Source organism: Anas platyrhynchos, chromosome 30, assembly GCF_047663525.1.
Source record: "Anas platyrhynchos isolate ZD024472 breed Pekin duck chromosome 30, IASCAAS_PekinDuck_T2T, whole genome shotgun sequence".
In the NCBI taxonomy this organism is placed as follows: domain Eukaryota; kingdom Metazoa; phylum Chordata; class Aves; order Anseriformes; family Anatidae; genus Anas; species Anas platyrhynchos.
The window spans coordinates 4,461,059-4,481,942 of record NC_092616.1 but is presented as its reverse complement, the minus strand read 5'-3'; the positions used below and the strand labels follow the sequence as shown (position 1 = coordinate 4,481,942).

The 20,884-nt window shown below is 51.2% G+C and overlaps 2 protein-coding genes across 2 annotated transcripts in view; one reads left to right on the top strand and one right to left on the bottom strand.

The window, feature by feature from the left end:
- The window catches only part of LOC139999852 (olfactory receptor 14A16-like), a 48,154-nt gene that overhangs the window by 13,435 nt on the left and 13,835 nt on the right, over positions 1-20,884 (bottom strand). The window contains exon 2 of the mRNA XM_072029479.1: positions 3,521-3,529. Within this exon, the coding sequence (XP_071885580.1) occupies positions 3,521-3,529 (9 nt within the window). The remainder of the gene's footprint in view (positions 1-3,520; positions 3,530-20,884) is intronic.
- On the top strand, positions 17,030-17,989 carry LOC139999787 (olfactory receptor 14C36-like). The gene has a single exon (XM_072029411.1). It carries the CDS (start codon positions 17,030-17,032, stop codon positions 17,987-17,989), a length of 960 nt encoding a protein of 319 aa, XP_071885512.1.

The window sequence follows — 20,884 nt, the reverse complement described above, 5'->3', positions numbered from 1 at the left end:
TGGATAGGTCCTGCCTTTAGCTCTTTGCTGTCAACCCATGGCCACACCTGCTAGGACTTTCCTTTCATCCTTCCTCTTTATGAGCTGGCCAAATCTTTATGGGGTTTACAGTTGCATAGCACCATGGCTCTCCATGTGCCAGACTCCAAGCAATACCCAGAAACCCCAAGCACAGCCTTAGAAAGAGGCCCAGAGCACAACTGAGGAAGGCAAATGTGACTCCTATCTTGCACTAAGGCAAGACAGAGGTCCCAGGGAACTAGAGGCCAGAAAGCCTTTCCTCAGATTTTGGTAAGGTGATAGAGCAGATAATCCTGGAAAGCATTTCCAAGCACATGGAGGATAACAAAGTGATCAGGAGTGGTCAGCATGGATTCACCAAGGGTTTGTTGAGACTTAACCACTTGATAACCTTCTCCAATGAAAAGACTGCCTTGGTAAATGAGGGGAGAGCAGGGGATGCTGTCTGCCTTGTCTTCAGAAAGGTTTTTCATGTTTCCCATAAGATCCTGATAGAGAAGCTGATGAAGTCCAGGCAGAATGAGGAGGCAGTGAGGTGGACTGGAAAGTTCCTGCACAGCTGGGCTCATAGTCCTGTGGCATGTAGTCTAGTTGGAGGTCAGTCACAAGCAGGACACTGTAGGGGCAATATTGGGACCTATCCTGTCCATTCAAACCTCAGCCATTCTTTAATGTTGTGATCCTGTGTGGATGATATGGACTGGAATTTTGATAAACATCTGGGTTCAGAGGGTAGTTACCAGATATACACACTCTAGCTGGAGGTCTTTCAGTACTGTGCAAACAGGGAGTCAATACTAGACCAATATTATTTAACAAGTTTATTAATGACTTGTACAATGGGGCAAGTTGGCAGATGATATGAATCTGAGAGCAGTGGCCAACACACAAGATGGTTTTGCTGTCATTATGAGGGACCTCGCAGGCTAGAGAACTGGGCAAAGATGAATCACATGAAATTCAACAAAGTGAAATGCTCCTGCAGGAATAACATTATTCACCAAGACATTGCTTGGGGCCAACCAGCCAGAAATCAGCTTGGTAGAGAAGGACCTGGGTTTTCTGGTGGTCAGTGAGATGGACGCGTGCCAGCCATGTGGAATTACATCAAAGAAGGCCACCAGCACCTTGGGCTTCATTATTACAAACCTTGCCAGTACATTCAGGGAGTTGGTCCTTCCTCTCTACTGACCTCTGCTGAGACCAAACCCAGTGTGCAGTGTCCAGTTCTGGGCTTCCCTGTGCATGAAAGACCTGGATGTAGTGCAGTAAGTCCAGTAAATGACACAAAGATCGTTAAGAGACTGGAGAGTCTTCAGATGAGGAGAGGCTGAGAGAGCTGGAGTGTTGAGCCTGGAGAAGAGAAGGCAAGGGGGAGGTTTTTATCAAAGAATCACAGAATGGCTGAGGTTGGAAGGGACCTCTGAAGATTGTTTAGTCTAATCTCCCTGCCAAGCAGGATCACCTAGAGCATATTGTGCAGGATGGCATCCAGGCAGATTCTGAATATCTCCAGCAAAGGAGACTCCACATCCTCTGTGGGCGCGAAGTGCAGGAGCTGCAGCTCCCACAAATTGCAGGAGGAGGAACTCAGTGATGGAGCTGCTGTTGGACATTTGGTCCTCCTTGGTATGGGGACCTGTACAGGAAGGAAAACACAGTGACGACATAAGACATGCTTCTCTGAGTGAAACCTATACCATTACTCAGACTCTCCCTCTGCCATACTTCCTAGTATTTTCTTCCTATGAAGGAAACATTCATTCACCTCCATGATTTGAGCTTTATTTCATGAAGTTCAATATTCCATGAGGAACAGGAGCATTTGCCCATGGGCTGTCAAGGAAGCATTTCCCAAGGAAGTCGTGGGTACATGGGAATTTCCCGGGGGGGAGCTGGATTTTATTTTCAGATATATTATATATATACTGCTTTTTCAGTATTTTCAGTTCCAATGCAAAAGAATATGGGTGGCAAAAAGGACTCTTAGGATTTTTTTTTCTACATACCCTCCTCCTCCTCATCACGCCTAAAAAGTCTTCTCTGCAGTCAGAAATCCTGAGCATTTCTGCTGCACTCATAGTGACTTGCAGAAGTCACATAGAGACCTGAGAGGCAAAGTGTTTCATTGTGCAGGGTGAGGGGAGCTGGCTGTGTTTGTCCCCAGCTGCCTGGCACTTGCAGCTTTTGGACACTGAGGGCGATCACATTCATGTTACACGGAAAGAAGCCAGATGCTACTGAGAGCAGAGGCCAGTCCATGTCTACCCTCTGCCAATTAACCTGAACATGGCCACTGCAGCAGCCTGATTGGCCCTCAGAAGGGCTGGCCGGCAGGCACTGTGACATCATCCCGTGCATCAGAGAGCCCCCTGGGCAGCAATGACGTCACTGCAGAGGGGAGGGCGAGGGGCTGGCAGAGCCCCATCGAGAGGCTGGCTGGGGGTCCCCTCTGCTACAGCCACCTGACGGCATGGGGCAGGCAGGAGGGCAGGCAGGGCTCGTGGCTGCCTTGCTCAGGACGAGCCCTGGGCGAGCTGGGTGAGAAATCTGAGCCTTAGCTCCAGCAGCAACTCTTCTCTTTGCTCTTGACTTTTCTTGGTAACATCACTTCCAGGTGAGCTCTGCCCTTGCTAAAACCATCCCTCCATCTGCGCCATAAATTTCTGATTTGGAGCCTGTCCTTGCTGAGACCCCCTGCCAGCTCCTTTGTGGCTCCTTTCAGTGCCCTGTCCCTGCATCGTCCCAGCCCCACTGCCCCACACATGGTCCCACAGCCGTGCTGCCAAGGCGCTGCACATGGCAGTGCACATTCAGGGCTTGGTCAAGCTCCCCCCATTACAATCCTAATGGCATCGTCAGGGTCCCCTCCTGCCATGGCCCTCCTGCCTTTGCAACCTCCTCCAGCCCCTGGCACCTGCCCTTTCCCAGCCACATCCCATGGGGGCCTCTGCAGACAGCCCGGATCCAGGTCTGCAGGGCTCTGGGCCAGGACAGACCGGCATGGCTGGCCATTCCCCTGAGACAGGTTTTGAGTGCCAGCTCTTGACCTTCCTGCCCTCTGTCCACCTCCCTGCCCTCTGCTCAGCTCCCTGCCTTTTGTCCCAGCCCAGTGGCACTGGCCCCATGGTAGTGCCCACCATAGGTTGCTGTGGGGCTCTGGGCACTGCCACTACAGCCACAGCCCCTCTGAAGGGCACAGCAGCTCCTGGGGGCACAGAGGGCTCAGCCCCACAGATGTGGACATCCATATCACCAGCGTACAGAGGTCAGTGTCCCCTGCAGTGCCCCTGCCTTCCTCAGATCCTTGAGAGACCTGTAGCCCCTCGGTGCCATCCACGGGACTCCTCAGGCATTTCCTGCAGCCCCGGGGCCAGGGCTGCCTGCCCCGACCAGCTGCTGCCAGAAAGGGGTTTGTGGTTCCCATTAGTTCCTCATCAGCTCAGGGTGGGTCTCAAACAAAGCGATTTCAGTAAGTTCATTTATTTTGTTTATATACACAAAGAACCTGGTTCCTCATTTACATGAACATTCACGCAAGATGTGTTGGTACTTATGTACAAAGGGATGAATAAAGACATTTGTAGAAAACAGTTCCACAAGAAGAAAAAAATAACAAATCAAAACAAAGTGAAAACAAAGAGTCACCTCTGAAGTAAAACCAGGCTTTGACTGACATGACATAAAATACACTAGATGTGTAGAAGAAGAAAAGAAGCAGTCCATAATTGCTGAAGAGTCAGTCAGTTTCCTCAGTACATAGAATCATAGAATCATAGAATCATAGAATATCCTGAGTTGGAAGGGACCCTTAAGGATCATCAAGTCCAACTCTTGACACCGCACAGGTCTACCCAAAAGTTTAGATCATGTGACTAAGTGCACAGTCCAATCTCTTCTTAAATTCAGACAGGCTCGGTGCAGTGACCACTTCCCTGGGGAACCTGTTCCAGTGTGCAACCACCCTCTCTGTGAAGAACCCCCTCCTGATGTCAAGCCTAAATTTCCCCTGCCTCAGCTTAACCCCGTTCCCGCGGGTCCTGTCACTGGTGTTAATGGAGAAAAGGTCTCCTGCCTCTCAACACCCCCTTACGAGGAAGTTGTAGACTGCGATGAGGTCTCCCCTCAGCCTCCTCTTCTCCAGGCTGAACAGGCCCAGTGCCCTCAGCCGGTCCTCGTACGTCTTCCCCTCCAGGCCTTTCACCATCTTCGTAGCCCTCCTCTGGACACTCTCCAACACTTTCATGTCCTTTTTATACTGTGGTGCCCAGAACTGCACACAGTACTCGAGGTGAGGCCGCACCAGCGCAGAGTAGAGCGGGACAATCACCTCCCTCGACCTACTAGCGATGCCGTGCTTGATGCACCCCTGGACATGGTTGGCCCTCCTGGCTGCCAGGGCACACTGCTGGCTCATATTCAACTTGCTGTCTACCATGACCCCCAGATCCCTCTCTTCTAGGCTGCTCTCCAGCGTCTCATCGCCCAGTCTGTACGTGCAGCCAGGGTTTCCCCGTCCCAGGTGCAGGACCCGGCACTTGCTCTTATTGAACTTCATATGGTTGGTGATGGCCCAGCTCTCCAGCCTATCCAGATCTCTCTGCAAGGCCTTTCCACCCTCATCCAAGTCCACAACTCCTCCAAGTTTGGTGTCATCAGCAAACTTGCTCAAAATACCTTCTATTCCTACGTCCAGATCATTTATAAAAATATTGAAAAGTACCGGCCCTAAAATGGAGCCTTGAGGGACCCCACTGGTGACCGCCCACCAGCCTGACGCAGCCCCATTCACCATAACCCTTTGGGCCCTGCCCATTAGCCAATTGCTCACCCATCGTATGATGTTTTTATTTAGCTGTATGGTGGACATTTTGTCCAGTAGGATCCTATGGGAAACCATGTCAAAAGCCTTGCTGAAGTCCAAAAAAATCACGTCAGCTGGTTTCCCTTGGTCCACCATACGGGTGATCTTATCATAAAAGGAAATCAGGTTAGTTAGGCAGGACCTACCCTTCACAAACCCATGCTGGCTGGGACCAAGGACTGCTTTGTCCCCCAGGTGCGCCTCAATAAGTTCGAGAACCATCTTCTCCATGATTTTACCAGGCACTGACGTGAGACTGACAGGCCTGTAATTGCTAGGGTCTTCTTTCTGACCCTTCTTGAAAATCGGCACAACATTTGCCAGCTTCCAGTCTACCGGGACCTCTCCAGATTCCCAGGATCATTGAAACGATCCTTGTACTCCACAGAATCCCACAGGAATTATGACATTCTTCTTTGGTGACAAGATCTTGGGCATTTTCTCTCTTTTTTGGCCTCCAGTCACTGCCTGCCCTGGGCACATGCTGCCCATGGAGAACACCTGGGCTCTCCACACAGCTCAACGTTCGTGTCCTGGAGGCTGTCCTCTGCCCTGCCACATTTGGGACGGTCATGGCTCTGTATCTCAGTGACCTTTCACCATCTCCACTTTCATCAGACACCAACAGGCTGCTCCTAAATCCTACCTGTGGTCTCTCACAGCTCACACAATGACCTATTTCTCTCCCAGATCCATGCAGCAACAGGCCTTCCAGGGAGCAGCTACACAGCCCTGATCTTGGCACCAGCTTTGAAAGACTAGCCAAATCTTCAGGCAGTGCACTGGGGACACCCCATTTTATTACACAGATGAGTCAGTGATGGTGTGCTTTTAGACAGACTTTTACAGAACCTCAACAGTAAACAGAGCAGTGTTTACTGTACATCCTCAGTAAAAAGATGTACAAAAAGGAAGTACAGAAAAAGGATGTACAAAAAGGAAGTACCTCCTCAGTAAAAGGATGATGAATGACTTCTTTTTTTTTTTTTTAGAACATTATAAATGCAAGTGGTACTGAAGATAACAATAGCTATAATGATAATAATACAAGGATCAAGACTGCAAGAGGATATGCAGAAAGTCATTTCTGGAGAAAGAAGGGAAAATAATCATTCTTAAGAAACATCTGTGAAATTGCTCTCCTAACAGCAACCTTGAGCTCCTGGTTCCTCATGCTGTAGATTAGAGGGTTCACTGCTGGAGGAATCACTGAGTACAGAACTGCCACCAACACATTCAAGGATGGGGTAGAGATGGAGGGAGGCTTCAGGTAGGCAAACATGGCAGTATTGAGAAAAAGGGAGACCACAAACAGGTGGGGGAGGCACATGGAAAAGGCTTTGTGCCGGCTATGCTCAGAAGGCATCCTCAGCACGGCCCTGAAGATCTGCACATAGGAAAGCATGATGAAAAAAAAAACACCCGGATGCTAAAGAGAAACCAACCAGAAGAACCCAAATTTTCCTGAAGTAGGAGTGTGAGCAAGAGATTTTGAGGATCTGGGGGATTTCACAGAAGAACTGGTCCACAGCATTGCCTTGGCAGAGGGGCAGGGAAAATGTATTGGCAGTGTGCAGCAGAGCATAAAGAACCCCACTGCCCCAGGCAGCTGCTGCCATCTGGGCACAAGCTCTGCTGCTCAGGAGGGTCCCGTAGTGCAGGGGCTTGCAGATGGCAATGTAGCGGTCATAGGCCATGATGGTGAGAATTGAAAACTCTGCTGATATCAGGAAGGGATAAAGAAAGACCTGTGCAGCACATCCTGCATAGGAAATGGTCCTGGTGTCCCAGAGGGAATTGGCCATGGCTTTGGGTAGAGTGGTGGAAATGCAGCCCAGGTCGAGGAGGGCGAGGTTGAGGAGGAAGAAGTACATGGGGGTGTGGAGGCGGTGGTCACAGGCTACAGCGGTGAGGATGAGGCCGTTGCCCAGGAGGGCAGCCAGGTAGATGCCCAGGAAGAGCACGAAGTGCAGGAGCTGCAGCTCCCGTGTGTCTGCAAATGGCAGGAGGAGGAACTTGGTGATGGAGCTGCTGTTGGACATTTGATGCCTCTGGGTATAGAGGGCAGTCTGAAGAGAGAAAATCAGGACAACATTAGGACAGAACTCTGTGATCAAACCTACTCAATTTCTTATACAATCCTCCCTCCTGCCTCTCCCTTTTCAGGAAGATCTTTGCAGGTCCATTTCACAAGAGCTTGTTTGTGCTAGTTGATGCTGATTCCAGTGCCACTGGGATAAGTAGGGCGCTGGAGGAGGCAGTCCTGACCCACGCAGTTATGTAAATGAGGACATGGGCTGTTGTTGTATTAAATACAGATGAGGTATCAAACTAATTTCAGAATGCTTGCTGAAAATTCAAAAAAACTCAACATTTTTGTGAAAACCCATTGTCCAGGCTTTGGGGGTATTTTCTAGTTTCTCCACCTCATCTGAGGGGTGCATTTATGCATACAACCTTGGTGTTTGTACTCCCCAATAAGGTAGTTTTGGGGGTCCTGCGAGGCAAAGGGACTGTTCCTCAGGACAGAGTGAGGACAGCTGTTTTATCAGCCAGTCCTGGTCTCAGCTGCCCTTTGCAGGCATTTCTGGAGGATGGTTGCACTTAGGTGATCCCCTAAAAAGAACCATAATGCTGCTGGGAAGAGATGAAGACAGATTCAAAGGGCAGATCTCCAAACCCCTCACCCATCTCACCAAACCTGAGGAGGATCTCAGCTCCCTGCTTTTCACCGCGGACACAGAGGGATCGTAGCAGCTGCCCACATGCAGCCAACCAGCTGCATTTGTATGGCCTATGTACTGAAGGGAGAGTCAGCTCCTTCCCCACATAGCATTTCTCTGAGACCCAACACTTCGGAGAAAATATGGATGATTTTTATTTAAGGACAGAACTAACACTTAGGAACATCATCATCAGATTTTGAGCTCCAGATGAATTTTCACCCCCCAAAATCTAGGGATTCCAAAGAAACTCGTGTTAAAATTTCCATGACATGGCTGGATGAGAAAAGTAGCCAAGAAGTTTGTGAGAAGGCGTTGGCACTTCAGGGATGGGAGGGAAGTACACAAATCCCCCCTGCCATAAATTTTCTTGGAGCAGCTCCCTCTCACTCCCTGACCAGGGCTCTGCTGCCTGCAGCTGTCCCTGCCTGCAGCTGGGTCTCTGTCCCCACGCCTCCTGCCTGCAGCTCACAGCCCCCATCCCACCCGCTGGGTGCTCAGCTCTGCCCTGCAGACACCTCCTGGCAGCAGGGCTCTGCCCAGGGGCAGCTCGGTGGGGGCAGGTCCAAGAGCCCAGGTCACACAGACCCTGCTGACACTGCACGAGTGGTGGTGGAGCTTTCTATGGGCTGAGAGGCAGGAAAGAGTTTCTGGAGATTCTTCTAAACCTCCTTCTGGTGGTGTATGAGTCTTAGGCTCTTCCAGGAAATAACAGCTTCTATTTCTATTCCTAGTGAGCCAAAAGAAGAGAAAACTGAAAGCAGAGGCTAAGGAAAGATGAGAGTGAAGTTCCCTTTGAAATTGCCTTGGTGTGCTGTGGAGCTGTGAGCAGGCTACCCCAGGCAGCAGCCTCCCAGCAGCAGCAGGACCCTGCCCTGCCGGGGGGGCTCCTTCCACCCGCAGCTTCTCCCCGCAGCGCCCTGGGCAGCTCCCCGGGCAGGCTGAGTGCTGAGCCTGGCAGGCGGCAGAGGCCCTGCCCCGCCACACAGCCCCTGGGCCACAGCAGGGACCCTGCTCTGCACCACAGCCCTGGACACCCCTGCCTGCACCCCCGGCTTCTCCTGCCTCCACGAACTGCGGCTGCATTGCCCTCCAGCCAGAGACTTACCGGGTGCAGGGCTGGGAAGTCTTCTCCCGCAGGGAGCTCTGGGCATGCTGCCACTTCTGCCTGCCTTTAAGCACTGTGTCTCTGCAGGCAGGGCTCACAACTCCTGGAAGGCAGTAGGATCTCTCCTGGGGAACACACTTGGATGCAGATCACACAAAATCTAATTGGCCCTCTCTGAACACTGTATTGACTGATTCCTTAGGCAGCAATTGCCCTACTTCGGTGTGCAGATCTACAGGATGTGCCAAATTTCCTCTTTCTTGTTCAAATTATTCATCAATGAAGTGGATGATATGCACCCTCACAAACTTTGCTGATGACACAAAGCTGGGAGGAGTGGCTGATACCCCAGAGGACTGTGCTGCCATTCAGAGGGACCTTGGCAGGGTGGAGAGATCACAGAATCACAGAATTTCTAGGTTGGAAGAGACGTCAAGATCATCGAGTCCAACCTCTGACCTAACACTAACAAGTCCTCCACTAAACCATATCACTAAGCTCTACATCTAGACGTCTTTTAAAGACCTCGAGGGATGGTGACTCAACCACTTCCCTGGGCAGCCCATTCCAATGCCTAAGAACACTTTTGGTAAAGAAGTTCTTCCTAACATCCAACCAAAAACTGCCCTGGCACAATTTTCGAAGTTGAGGCTGGGGACTAACCAGCAGGAGAGCAACTCTGCAGAGAGAGACCTGGGAGACCTGGTGGACAGTACGCTGAGCATGAGCCAGCAATGTGCCCTTGTGGCCAAGAAGGCCAACGGGATCCTGGACTGCATTTGGAAAAGTGTTGCCAGCAGGCTGAAGAGAGGTGATCCTCCCCCTCTCCTCAGCCTGTATTGGTGCTCGGAGTTATTCCTCCCTAGGAAGGAGACACCACCTTTTCTTTGTGATGTCAAATGCATGAGAAGCCTGACAGGGTCAGAAAAGTGGCCATTTATTTGCAGAAGAAGCAATAGGGATGGATTCTCCAGAAATGCAACTTGGTGCTTGACAGAGCGGCACACTGCCACAGTCATGGTGACAGCCTGGCAGCCTTGTGTCTGGGTATTCCTGTGAGATCAGCCAAATGGGATGAAGGATTTGTTCCCTGACCCTTCTGTTGTGAGAGGGGTTTTGCCTCTCAGCAAAGCATATCGCTGTTGCCTGGACTCCTTCTGTGAGTGGCATCTGCCATTGGGGCCCAGAGATGTGCAAAGTCTTGGTTCTCTTGCTTTCCAACATCCTCTGGCATTCAGTCAACACAAAGCAACCCACGGTCTTCACCACAGCTGGTCATCATGGAAAGGCACCTCTGGGACTCCTTGCAACTGGCTTCAGTAATTCTGCCTTTGCTTATGTCAATCGTGATTGCCTACATTATTACGGACTCTTCTAGAGGTGACTTTGGAGTATGGGAATTCTCTATACAAATACAAAAGAGCTTTGATATTTTAGCTTGTGCTCAATGACTTTGGTCCTAGAACATTGCAGGTTATTGAATCAAAGCCTGGAATATCTTAGAGCCAATCACACACTGGCCTATAGTGTGTTGGTTATGGAAAATACTCTGGTGGGGGACTTCAACTTCCCAAATGTCTGGAGGAAAGACAACACAGACAACACCCGAAAATTTGTGTTGGGCCACGTGTGATAAACTCAGGTGGAAAGACTCAAGAACAGGTAACTCTGAATGGCTGTGGCACAGCCCAGAAGCTTGCCCCAGTCTGGGAATATGCCCCTGTCCAACTATGGAAATTATAAGGCATTAATATGAACAGACCCATCAGGTCAGTCAGCATAGTAAGGGGAAGTAATAGTTATTGTGCTGTAGGTGCAGAAGGCAATAAGCCTTGGATTGAGCCTCAGAAGACTCAAGGACATCTAATGCAGTTCATCCATGAGCTAAGACAAACACTGTGAGCAGAGTGAAGGACACTTCGAGCAGAGGAGATGGGCAACTGGCATGGCTGAGCAAGGACCTGCTGCTTAAACTGAGGGAAAAATAGGAAAAAGTACAAGAAGTGGAAGGAGGGTTGTATTGCTTGGGAGGAATACGGGGTGTCAACTAGATGTGTAGAGACGGGACCAGGAAAGCCAAGCCACAGACGGAGCTGAACTTGGCAAGGGATGTGAAGAAGAACAAGAAGGGGTTCTACGGATACATAGGCAGGAGGAGACAGCCCAAGGAGAGTGTTCCCCCTCTGATAAACAAGGTGGGAGAACTGGCTTCCTCAGACATGGAAAAAGCTGAGGTACTCAATAAGTGCTTTGCCTCAGTCTTCACTCGTGGTCAAGTTTCCTGTGTCTGTCAGGACCCTGAAACTCGAGGAGAGGGTGAGAGGAGCAGATTTTGTCCCACTGTGACAGTGGAACAAGTCCAGGACTGCCTAATGAAACTGGATGTATACAAGTCTATGGGACCAGAGGGTATACATCCCAGGATGCTGAGAGAGATGGCTGATGCGGTTGCTGAGCCGCTCTCCATCATATTCGAAAAATCATGGCTGTTGGGTGAAGCCCCCAGTGACTGGAAAAAGGGAAACATGACTCTCATTTTTAAGAAAGGGAGAACAGAAGAGCTGGGGAACTATAGGCTGGTGATCCTCACCTCTGTGCCTGAGATGATCACAGAGCAGTCCCTCCTGGAACACATCTTAAGGCATGCATGAGATAAAGAGGTGATTTGAGACAGCCAGTATGGCTTCACCAAAGGCAGATCTTGCCTAACCAATCTGGTGGCCTTCTATGATGGAGTGATGGCATCAGTGGACAAAGGAAGGGCTACGAATATCATCTACCTGGACTTGAGCAAAGCCTTTGATATGGTCCCTCACCACATTTGTCTCTCTAAATTGGAGAAGTATGGATTTGAAGGATGGCCTGTTAGGTGGATCAAGAATTGGTTGGCTGGTCGCAGCCAAAGTGTTGTGGTCAATGGTTCTATGTCTGGGTGGAGTCTGGTCACAAGTGGTGTCCCTCAGGGGTCAGTATTTGGACGGGTACTCTTCAACATCTTTATCAATGACATAGGTGATGGAATCCAGTGAATCCTCAGCAAGTTTGGAGATGACACCAGGCTGAGTGGTGCAGTCGATACAATAGAGGGAAGGGATGCCATCCAGAGGGACCTGGACAGGCTGGAGTACTGGGTCCATGAGAACCTAATGAGGCTCAACAAGGCCAAGTGCAAGACGTTGCACTTGGACTTGGGCAATCCCACATATTTATACAGACTGGACAAAGAAGAAATTGAGAGTAGCCTTGTGGAGCAGGACTTTGGGGTCCTGCTGGGCGAGAAGCTGCACATGAGCCAGCAGCATGCGCTTGTTGCCTGGAAGGCCAACTGTGTCCTGGGCTGCATTAAAAAGGAGTGGCCAGGAGGGATATGGCTGTGACTGTCCCCCTCTATTCTGTTCTTGTGAGACCCCACCTGGAATACTGTGTACAGGCCTGAAGCCCCCAGCACAAGAAGGATGTGGAGCTCTTGGAACGGATCCAGAGGAGGGCCACTCAGATGATCAGAGGGCTAAAGCATCTCCCCTTTGCAGAAAGGTTGAAGGAACTGGTCTTGTTTAGCTTGGAGAAGAGAAGGCTCTGCCGAGACCTCATTGTGGCCTTCCAGTACTTGAAGGGAGTGTATAAACAGGACGGGGAAATGCCTGTTCATATGTGTTGGTAGTAACTGAACAAGGGGGAATGGTTTTAAAGTAAGACAGGGAAGGTTTAGACTAGAAATTAGGAGAGCTTTTTTCCCTCAGAGAGTGGTGAGGCACTGGAACATGTTGCCCGGAGAGGTTGTGGATGCCCCATCCCTGGAGGCATTCAAGGCCACCTGGATGCAGCTCTGGGCATCCTGCTCTAGTGGTTGGCAACCCTGCCCAGAGCAGGGGGATTGAAAGTAGATGGTTTTTAAGGTCCTGTTCAACCCAGGACATCCCATGATACTATAATGCTTTTCCTCCCAGCGTCACATCCCAGAGAGGCGTCAGCTTCCAGGGACAGCTGGCCCTGGATTGTCCCCCATAGCAAGGAGGCATGCCTGGAGAAGCCCTAGGGATAAGGGCATCCCTAGCATCAGGACCCAGGAGTCCTTACTGCCACATTATCCCCTGAGCTCAGAGGGACACTCAGGCAGGGCTCTCACAGCAGCCAACAGCCTTGTCCAACCTCCCTCCAAAGCCCAGGACTTGCAGCTTTGGACAGCTGACAGCCCCTGTGATACGTCTTGGGAAGGAGCTCCTGACACCCTCACCTTTGGAGGAGAGCTGAAAGAGCACTGGAAACAGGGAAGTAAGGCCAGAGGTGATGGTCACCCTCCAGCAGCACTCTATCTCGTTTGCTGCTGGCCCTCAGCTCAGGACAAGGGATGCCTGCCCTGGCTCCTCAACCTCAGCTCCTCTGCAAGGTGCCCCTGCTCCTCCGCCCGTCAGCGAGGGTCGCCCAGTGCAAGCTTGCTGCCTGCTGACCCCACTCCTGGCCACACAAGGACAGCGCTGGGGAGCACCCAAGCAGTGCCCAGCAGGGACCAGGCCTTGCAGGGAAGGGGAGCACTGCCGCTGCTCCAGTGACGATATCCTGGTGATGCAGTGCCCCCTCTGTGACATCAGCCTGTGACATTTGAAGGCCTGTGAGGTCAGCAGCATGGAGATGGCACAGCTCAGGAGAGAGATAAGAGATGCACTTCCCTTCTGCCCAGTTCTTTTCGGGATCAGGAACAGATCAGGGACATCTCCAAATGGTGGCAAAGGCCATGGAATAAAGGCAGTGGAGCCCTGGAGATACCACTACTGCCCCCTTTTACCAACATGCTTCTGCTGTTGGGAGCCCTCCCACACTGGTTGGGTTTGAGGCTTGTCCTGGGGCTTGGCTTTTTCAAAAGATGGGAGCAAAGGCACCTGGGATGGAACAGCCCCTCGGTGTGCCTGAACTCTTCACTGCATGTAACTCACTTCTGAAAGAAGGGTGGGTTTTACAGAGTGAATTGGAGTACATACCAGGGCCTCAGCACCATCCCCCAGTCTGCCATGCAGGAGGCAGAGGTGATACATGAGTGAGGGGCAGATGTACCCTCAACATGTCATGATGAGAGAGAGGAATAGGGCAGACAAAAAGGGGAGTGGGGAGAATGGTCTAGGATGGATGCCAGGCTCTCCTGTAGGCTGCCACAGCCTCCCCACGGTGCACAGCTTTGGGCCTTCAGAGGAGGTGGAGACCACAGAAGAGGCTGAGGTGGGGGGGCAGCCTGCCCCTTGCAGCTGGGCTGCCAGATCTGCCTGCAGGAGACCACTTGTGTCTCTGTGTCCACAATGGAGGAGGAAGCCATCCTGATTTAGGATCTAAGCTCTCTCATTTCAGGAGACCTGTGGCATGCTGAAGGCAGGACTACAGCCCCTGACTGTACTGCACACAGATGTACCTGGTCCCGTGTCAGCTGGACCATGTCAAGTGGGCTGCAGGGAAACATAAGGCTGAGCCTGTGCAATGCTGGGTATAGGTCTGTCCCCTAAACCTCATCTCTTTCCATGTGCTGAAAAGCAGCTGGACTACATCATGCCTTGTGCAAGAGGAGTGTCAAGACACAGGTTTTCCTGTTTGCAAGTGCCAGATCCTGGTGAACATCACCTAGGTTGGCCCATCTGACACCTGTGCACAGAAGCTCTCTGCAAGAACCCACAGAAAACATGGGGAATGTTTGAACCCTGCAGTGTCCCTTTCCTGTGGTTGGCAGAGTGAATAAATTCCCTCACAGTGACATGGAGTCATTGAACTCAACTTACTCCAATGCTTTCCACAAGACTTTGCCCACTTCTTCAGCCTGGCTGCAGACATTTACCTCCTGCCATGCTGTCACCCTGACTGGCTTTTGTCCCTAAACCATAAGGGCTCCCCCAGTCTGCTGCCCAGTGCATAGAAGAGATCCATGCATCCAGACAGATTCTTCACATTGAGCAACCTCTCCATGTGAAGAATTGGATCGTGCCCAATTGTCTCTTCTGAAGAAGCTGCACCCATTCAGCATGATCATGCTGTGCCCCTGACTGGCTCTCCTCTGACCTTCACCCACAAGGGCCCTCCCAGCCTGCTGCCAATTCCGTGGACAGGACAAAGGAAGGTGAATCTTATACAGATTTTTATTAACTTTATTTTTATTTTAGGAGAGGTGATTCTGCTGTCAAGAAATGTGTCTGCCCAGGGGAGGGAGGGAAGCCCAGGGATTCCTTCAGGCTGTTTCCCAGCAGGTTCCCCTGCAGCCCCAGGGCCGTGTGCAGGGAGCCTGGTGGGGGGCAGAGCAAGGGAGGCCTTGCGCTGGGCCTCTGCTGCTGAGCTGGGCCGGGCTCCTGGGCCCAAGGGGAGCTCCTGGCAAGCGGGCAGCACTGCAGAGAGACAGCTCTGCCCAGGAGCAGCTCCTCTGCACAGCGCAGCAGGGCTGGGGGCTCTGACTGCAGGTGGCAGTGGGAGAGGAGAGAAAGGAGAAAGAAATTATGGGCTGAGTGGAATATGTGTATGCTGAGAGCTCAGAAGAGGAGAGATCTTCTTAGCACATAACACGGTAAATCTCTTTCTGCAGTGCAATTCACAGGAGTATCATGGAGGGTTTTCCACTAGCCAGAACTTCCCACAGATCAGGCCAGATACACTTGTTTTTCCTTTAGTGTGGAGAAACACAATCACCAGAGGAGGGGTTCCCTGCAGGGTCAATGTCCAAGTCCCAACGGCTCCCATTTTGCAGGCCATCTGCGGGCTGTGAAGCCGGGGGTGCAGGCAGGGGTGTCCAGGGCTGTGGTGCAGAGCAGGGTCCCTGCTGTGGCCCAGGGGCTGTGTGCCGGGGCAGGGCCTCTGCCGCCTGCCAGGCTCAGCACTCAGCCTGCCCGGGGAGCTGCCCAGGGCGCTGCGGGGAGAAGCTGCGGGTGGAAGGAGCCCTTCCAGTAGGGCAGGGTCCTGCTGGTGGTGGGAGGCTGCTGCCTGGGGCAGCCTGCTCACAGCTCCACAGAATACTAAGAGAATTTCACTCTCATCTTTCCTTAGCCTCTCCTTTCAGTTTCTGTTTTAGGCTCAGTGGAAACAGAAATATATGATGTTATTTTCTAGAAAAGCCTGACAGTCCTAAGGCATCCTAAGGAGGTTACAAGGACCCCCAGTAAATCTTATCCAGAAATCTCCACCACCCCTTGCACAGTGTCAGCAGGGTCTGTGTGACCTGGGCTCTAGGACGTGCCCCCAGTGAGCTGCCCCTGGGCAGAGCCCTGCTGCCAGGAGGTGTCTGCAGGGCAGAGCTGAGCACCCAGCGGGTGGAATGGGGGCTGTGAGCTGCAGGCAGAAGGCGTGGGGACAGAGACCCAGCTGCAGGTTGGGACAGCTGCAGACAACAGAGCCATGGGCAGGGAATGGCAGGACAGTGCTAGCAGAGTAGTCTGGTACCTCTCTGTCTGCCCTCTAGCTCATAGGATTCAGGACGTGACTCATAACCTCAGTACCAGGACCTCACTCACAGCAGGCCCTTCTGAGTTCCTGTTGGTGCCTCGCGTTGCCTCCCCTGGCAGAAGCCCTGTGCTATTCCGCTCTCTTCTTAGACCTGCAGCTGCTGTTCTTGCTTTATGGCTCCCTGCAATTGGGGAGATGGGGCTTTCAGCTGCAGCTCATGCACTGACCCTCTGGGTCCCACCATGCAGATGTGTCCATAGCAGGAAGGTGCCCAGAGTTCCCCTTCTAACCTATGGGGCTCTCGGCATTGCAGTCTGTGGGGCATGGACAAAGCTGTATCACCTTCCAGGGACTTTCTGAGGCCACAATCATTGGGCAGCCCAATGTAGGTAACTCGACTGAGCCCTGGAGTTTGGCTGAGACCAGGGTAGATGGACAGACTGGCTATCCTCACTGCACTAAGGACAGTCACTTTACCTTCCGGGACTCACAAAAGCTCACCTGGTATTTCTTACAACTGCCAGGGTTTTCTACCCTCTAAAAATGCTCCTGAGTGTGATGTAGATAGAACAAAGTAAATCACAAGTACATCAGTAAAGAGTGTTGAGAGTGGTAATGCTGTGAAGTCCAATACATCAGAGGTAGATTTAATCAGCGATCACTCCTGGTTTCTTTTCATGTAGAGCTGTAGGACAGGTCTGAATCCTCCAGCACACACAGCAGAGACCGCTGCTCCCAGGGGCACATTCCTCCAACACCAACCAGACCTCAGGCAAGGGAGCAAAAGAAACGCCTCAGAAAGGGGAAAGTCACTGTAGGGGTGTTTGGATGCGAAGAGAAATAGGTTTTCTCTCCTAATGATCACTATCTTTTCTTCCTTGGGTATTCCCCTTTGTCCAGGAGGATCAGATGTCCAACAGCAGCTCCATCACCGAGTTCCTCCTCCTGGCATTTGCAGACACAAGGGAGCTGCAGCTCCTGCACTTCGCGCTCTTCCTGGGCATCTACCTGGCTGCCCTCCTGGGCAACGGCCTCATCCTTACCGCCGTAGCTTGCGACCACCGCCTTCACACTCCAATGTATTTCTTCCTCCTCAACCTCGCCCTCCTCGACCTGGGCTGCATCTCCACCACTGTCCCCAAAGCCATGGCCAATTCCCTTCATGATACTAGGGCCATCTCCTATGCAGGATGTGCTGCACAGGTCTTTCTTTTTTCCTTTCTGATATCAGCAGAGTATTTTATTCTCACCATCATGTCCTACGATCGCTATGTTGCCATCTGCAAGCCCCTGCACTACGGGACCCTCCTGGGCAGCAGAGCTTGTGCCCAGATGGCAGCAGCTGCCTGGGGCAGTGGGGTTCTCTATGCTCTGCTGCTCACTGCCAATACATTTTCACTGCCATTGTGCAGAGGCAATGCTGTGGACCAGTTCTTCTGTGAGATCCCCCAGATCCTGAAGATCTCCTGCTCACGCTCCTACCTGAGGAGTTTTTGGGTGCTTGTGATTGGTGTCTGGTTAACGTCCGTGTGCTTTGTTTTCATTCTTTTTTCTTATGTGCAGATCTTCAGGGCTGTGCTGCGGATGCCTTCAGACCAGGGGCGACACAAAGCCTTTTCCACATGCCTCCCTCACCTGTTTGTGGTTTCCCTGTTTATCAGCACTGCCCTTTTTGCTTACCTGAAGCCCCCCTCCATCTCCTCTCCATCCCTAAACCTGGTGGTGACAGCTCTGTACTCAGTGATGCCTCCAACATTGAACCCCCTCATCTACAGCATGAGAAACAGGGAGCTCAAGTGGGCTATTAGGAAAGTGATTTCACGAATGTTTCTAAATAGAGACAAATTTCCCCTCTTTTTCCAGAATTGACTTAACTTGGTACCTCCCCTCAGGCCTGGTCCTTCTTTCATTGTCAATATTGTTATTGTTCTCTTTGGTATCATTTGATTTATTGTGCTCTTAGAGTAATATCTCTTTTTCACCCTACTTCTGCTGAGGATTGACACTTCTCTGTTTGCTCTTGAGGCTATACAAATATGTGTCCAACAGAAGGTCAGAGCTGACTCTTACCTTCAAAATAAAATGGGATCTCCACAGTGCACTGTCTGAAGGCTTGGCTGTTTTTTCAAGGTTGTTACCAAGCTTTCCAGAAGCTTGTGTCACTTTCCACCACCTATCAGACGCTTTCCAGCATCTGTCAGTGGTCATGATCCTCCAAAGATGTCCTGGGTGAGTAGAGACTTGCTAATGTGATGCCCATCTTTAAGAAAGGTCATAAAGAAGGACTAGGGAACTGCAGGTCTGTCAGCCTGACCTCGGTGCCAGGAAAGGTGATGGGACAGGTCATCTTGAATGCAATTATGCAGCATATACAGGACTACCAGAGGATCAGGCCCAGTCAGTATGGGTTCAAGAAAGGCAAGTTCTGCCTGACCAACCTCATCTCCTTCTATGACCAGTGACCTGCCTGGAGAATGAAGGAAAGCCTGATGACATAGTCTACCTAGACTTCAGCAAGGCCTTTGCCATGATCTCCCACAGTATTCTCCTGGAGAAGCTGGCAGCCCATGGCTTGGACAGGCACACACTTTGCTGGCTTAAAAACTGGCTGGGTGGCCGGGCCCAGACAGTAGTGGTGGCCAGACTGAAATCCAGCTGGTGACCAGTCACGAGTGGTGTTCCCCAGGGGTTGGTGTTGAGGCCCATCCTGTTTAACATTTTTATTGATGATTTGGATGAGGCAATTGAGTGCACCCCCAGTACGTTTGCAGATGACACCAAGGTGGAGGGAAGTGTCAATCTGCCAGTGGGTAGGAAGGCCCAGTAGAGGGACCTGGACAGGCTGGATTGATGGGCAGAGGGCTGTGGGATGAGGTTCACCATGGGTAAGTGCTACTTCCTCCTCTTTGGCCACAACAACCCCATGCAATTCTACAGGCTTGGGGAAGACTGGCTGGAAAGCTGTGCACAGGAAAGGGATCTGGGTGTGTGCTCAAAGCTTTCCTGAACATGAGCTGGCAGGTTGATAGCAAGCTGAATATGAGTCAGTAGTGTGCCCTGGCAGCCAGGAGGGCCAACCGTATCCTGGGGTGCATCAAGCACGGCATTGCTAGTCAGTTGATGGAGGTGAATATCCTGCTCTACCTTGCACTGTTGGGGCCTCACCTTGGGTACTGTGTGCAGTTCTGGGCACCACAGTACTGAAAGGATATGAAACTATTGGAGAGAGTCCAGTGAAGGACTACAAAAATGGTGAAGGGCCTAGAGGGGAGGCACAGCTGAGGTCACTTGGCCTGTTCAACCTGGAAAAGGAGAGGCTGAGGGGAGACCTCATCATGGTCTAGTCTCCCTCACGAGGGAGAGTGGAGCGGCAGGCACCCCTCTATTCTCTTTAGTGACCAGTGATAGGACCAGAGGGAATGGTGTCAAGCTGCGACAGGTGAGGTTCAGGCTGGATATCAGGAAGATAACTCTTCACTGAGAGGTAGTTACACACTGGAACAGGCTCCCCAGATACAGAGTCATGGCACCAAGCTTATCAGAGTTTAAGAAGCAATTGGACTGTGCACTTAGTCACATGGTCTAAAATTTTGGGCAGACCTGTGTGGTGCCAGGAGCTTGACTCTATGATCCTTATGAGTCCTGTCCAACTTGGGATATACTATGATTCTATGATTTTTGCACCAACTCCCGCCTCCTTTCCTCAGACATCTGGCTACACACAGTTTTTTGTTGTTATTTTTGTGTGGATGTGTCTTTTTTTTTTTTAATATTTACAAAAAAAGTATATTAAAAAGAAACTAACACCAACAAAAATAAAAGAAGCAACCAAACAAAAACCACAGTCCACAGCTGTGAGTCAACTCTAACTTGCCTCCAGTGAGGTGCACCATCCACCATTGATGACTGTACAAGAAATTTTTGACACAGAGAGATAGGAAATGGTAAAAGAGAAATACAGAGTTGGCTACAGGGATGATGAAAGGGACTACTGAAACGCAGGCAAGCTTAACCTCCCTGAAACCCCTAGAAGCAACTGGGTATATGAGAAGTATCTGAATGACCAAAGAGCAAGAGCAAGTGGAGGGGAACTCTGCAGAAGAGCGGAAAATGCACATGTCCACACACTCTGCTGGAAAGATGATTTCCAGCATGGTCTGTTTCGTAAGGCCAGGTGGAAATACCTCAAAGACTGAGATGAAGTGCAGTGCATAAGAGAAATTCTGGCAATGCAAGTACAGGGGAAGATATATATACATATCTGCATTACCTGCCTTTCTTGGTGGGAATATTCACATCTTTCTGTCTGTATAGTGAAAAATATTTGTGTAGCTACAGCTGTAACTACAGCTGTATGTGCAAGTAAAGGTAAATGTATATACAGAGTTACACGTATACACATAGATAACTGGGAGAGAGATGGGCAAGTGGCTGGGATTCTAGGAGTTTACATCACCTGAACTATCAGGAAACCAACCCAGCAGTGCTGGGAGCTGGGGAGAGGGGAGATGTGGAGGAAGGTCCCAGTGACACGGCTGGGAGGTGGGTTGTGATGCCATTCCTACTGCAGTGACCTGACTGCCTGGTGGCAGGCAGGCAGACACAGCGATGTCATCGAGTGCATCACAAACCCCATGGGACACGGGGGGCAGCTCTGACAGGGGACAGCTCTGTCCACCATGGCTGGGCTGCTGCTGCTGAGGTCACCTCCTCACAACAGTGCAATGGGCTAGGAGCAGGCAGGCCTCAGGAGGCCATCAAGAG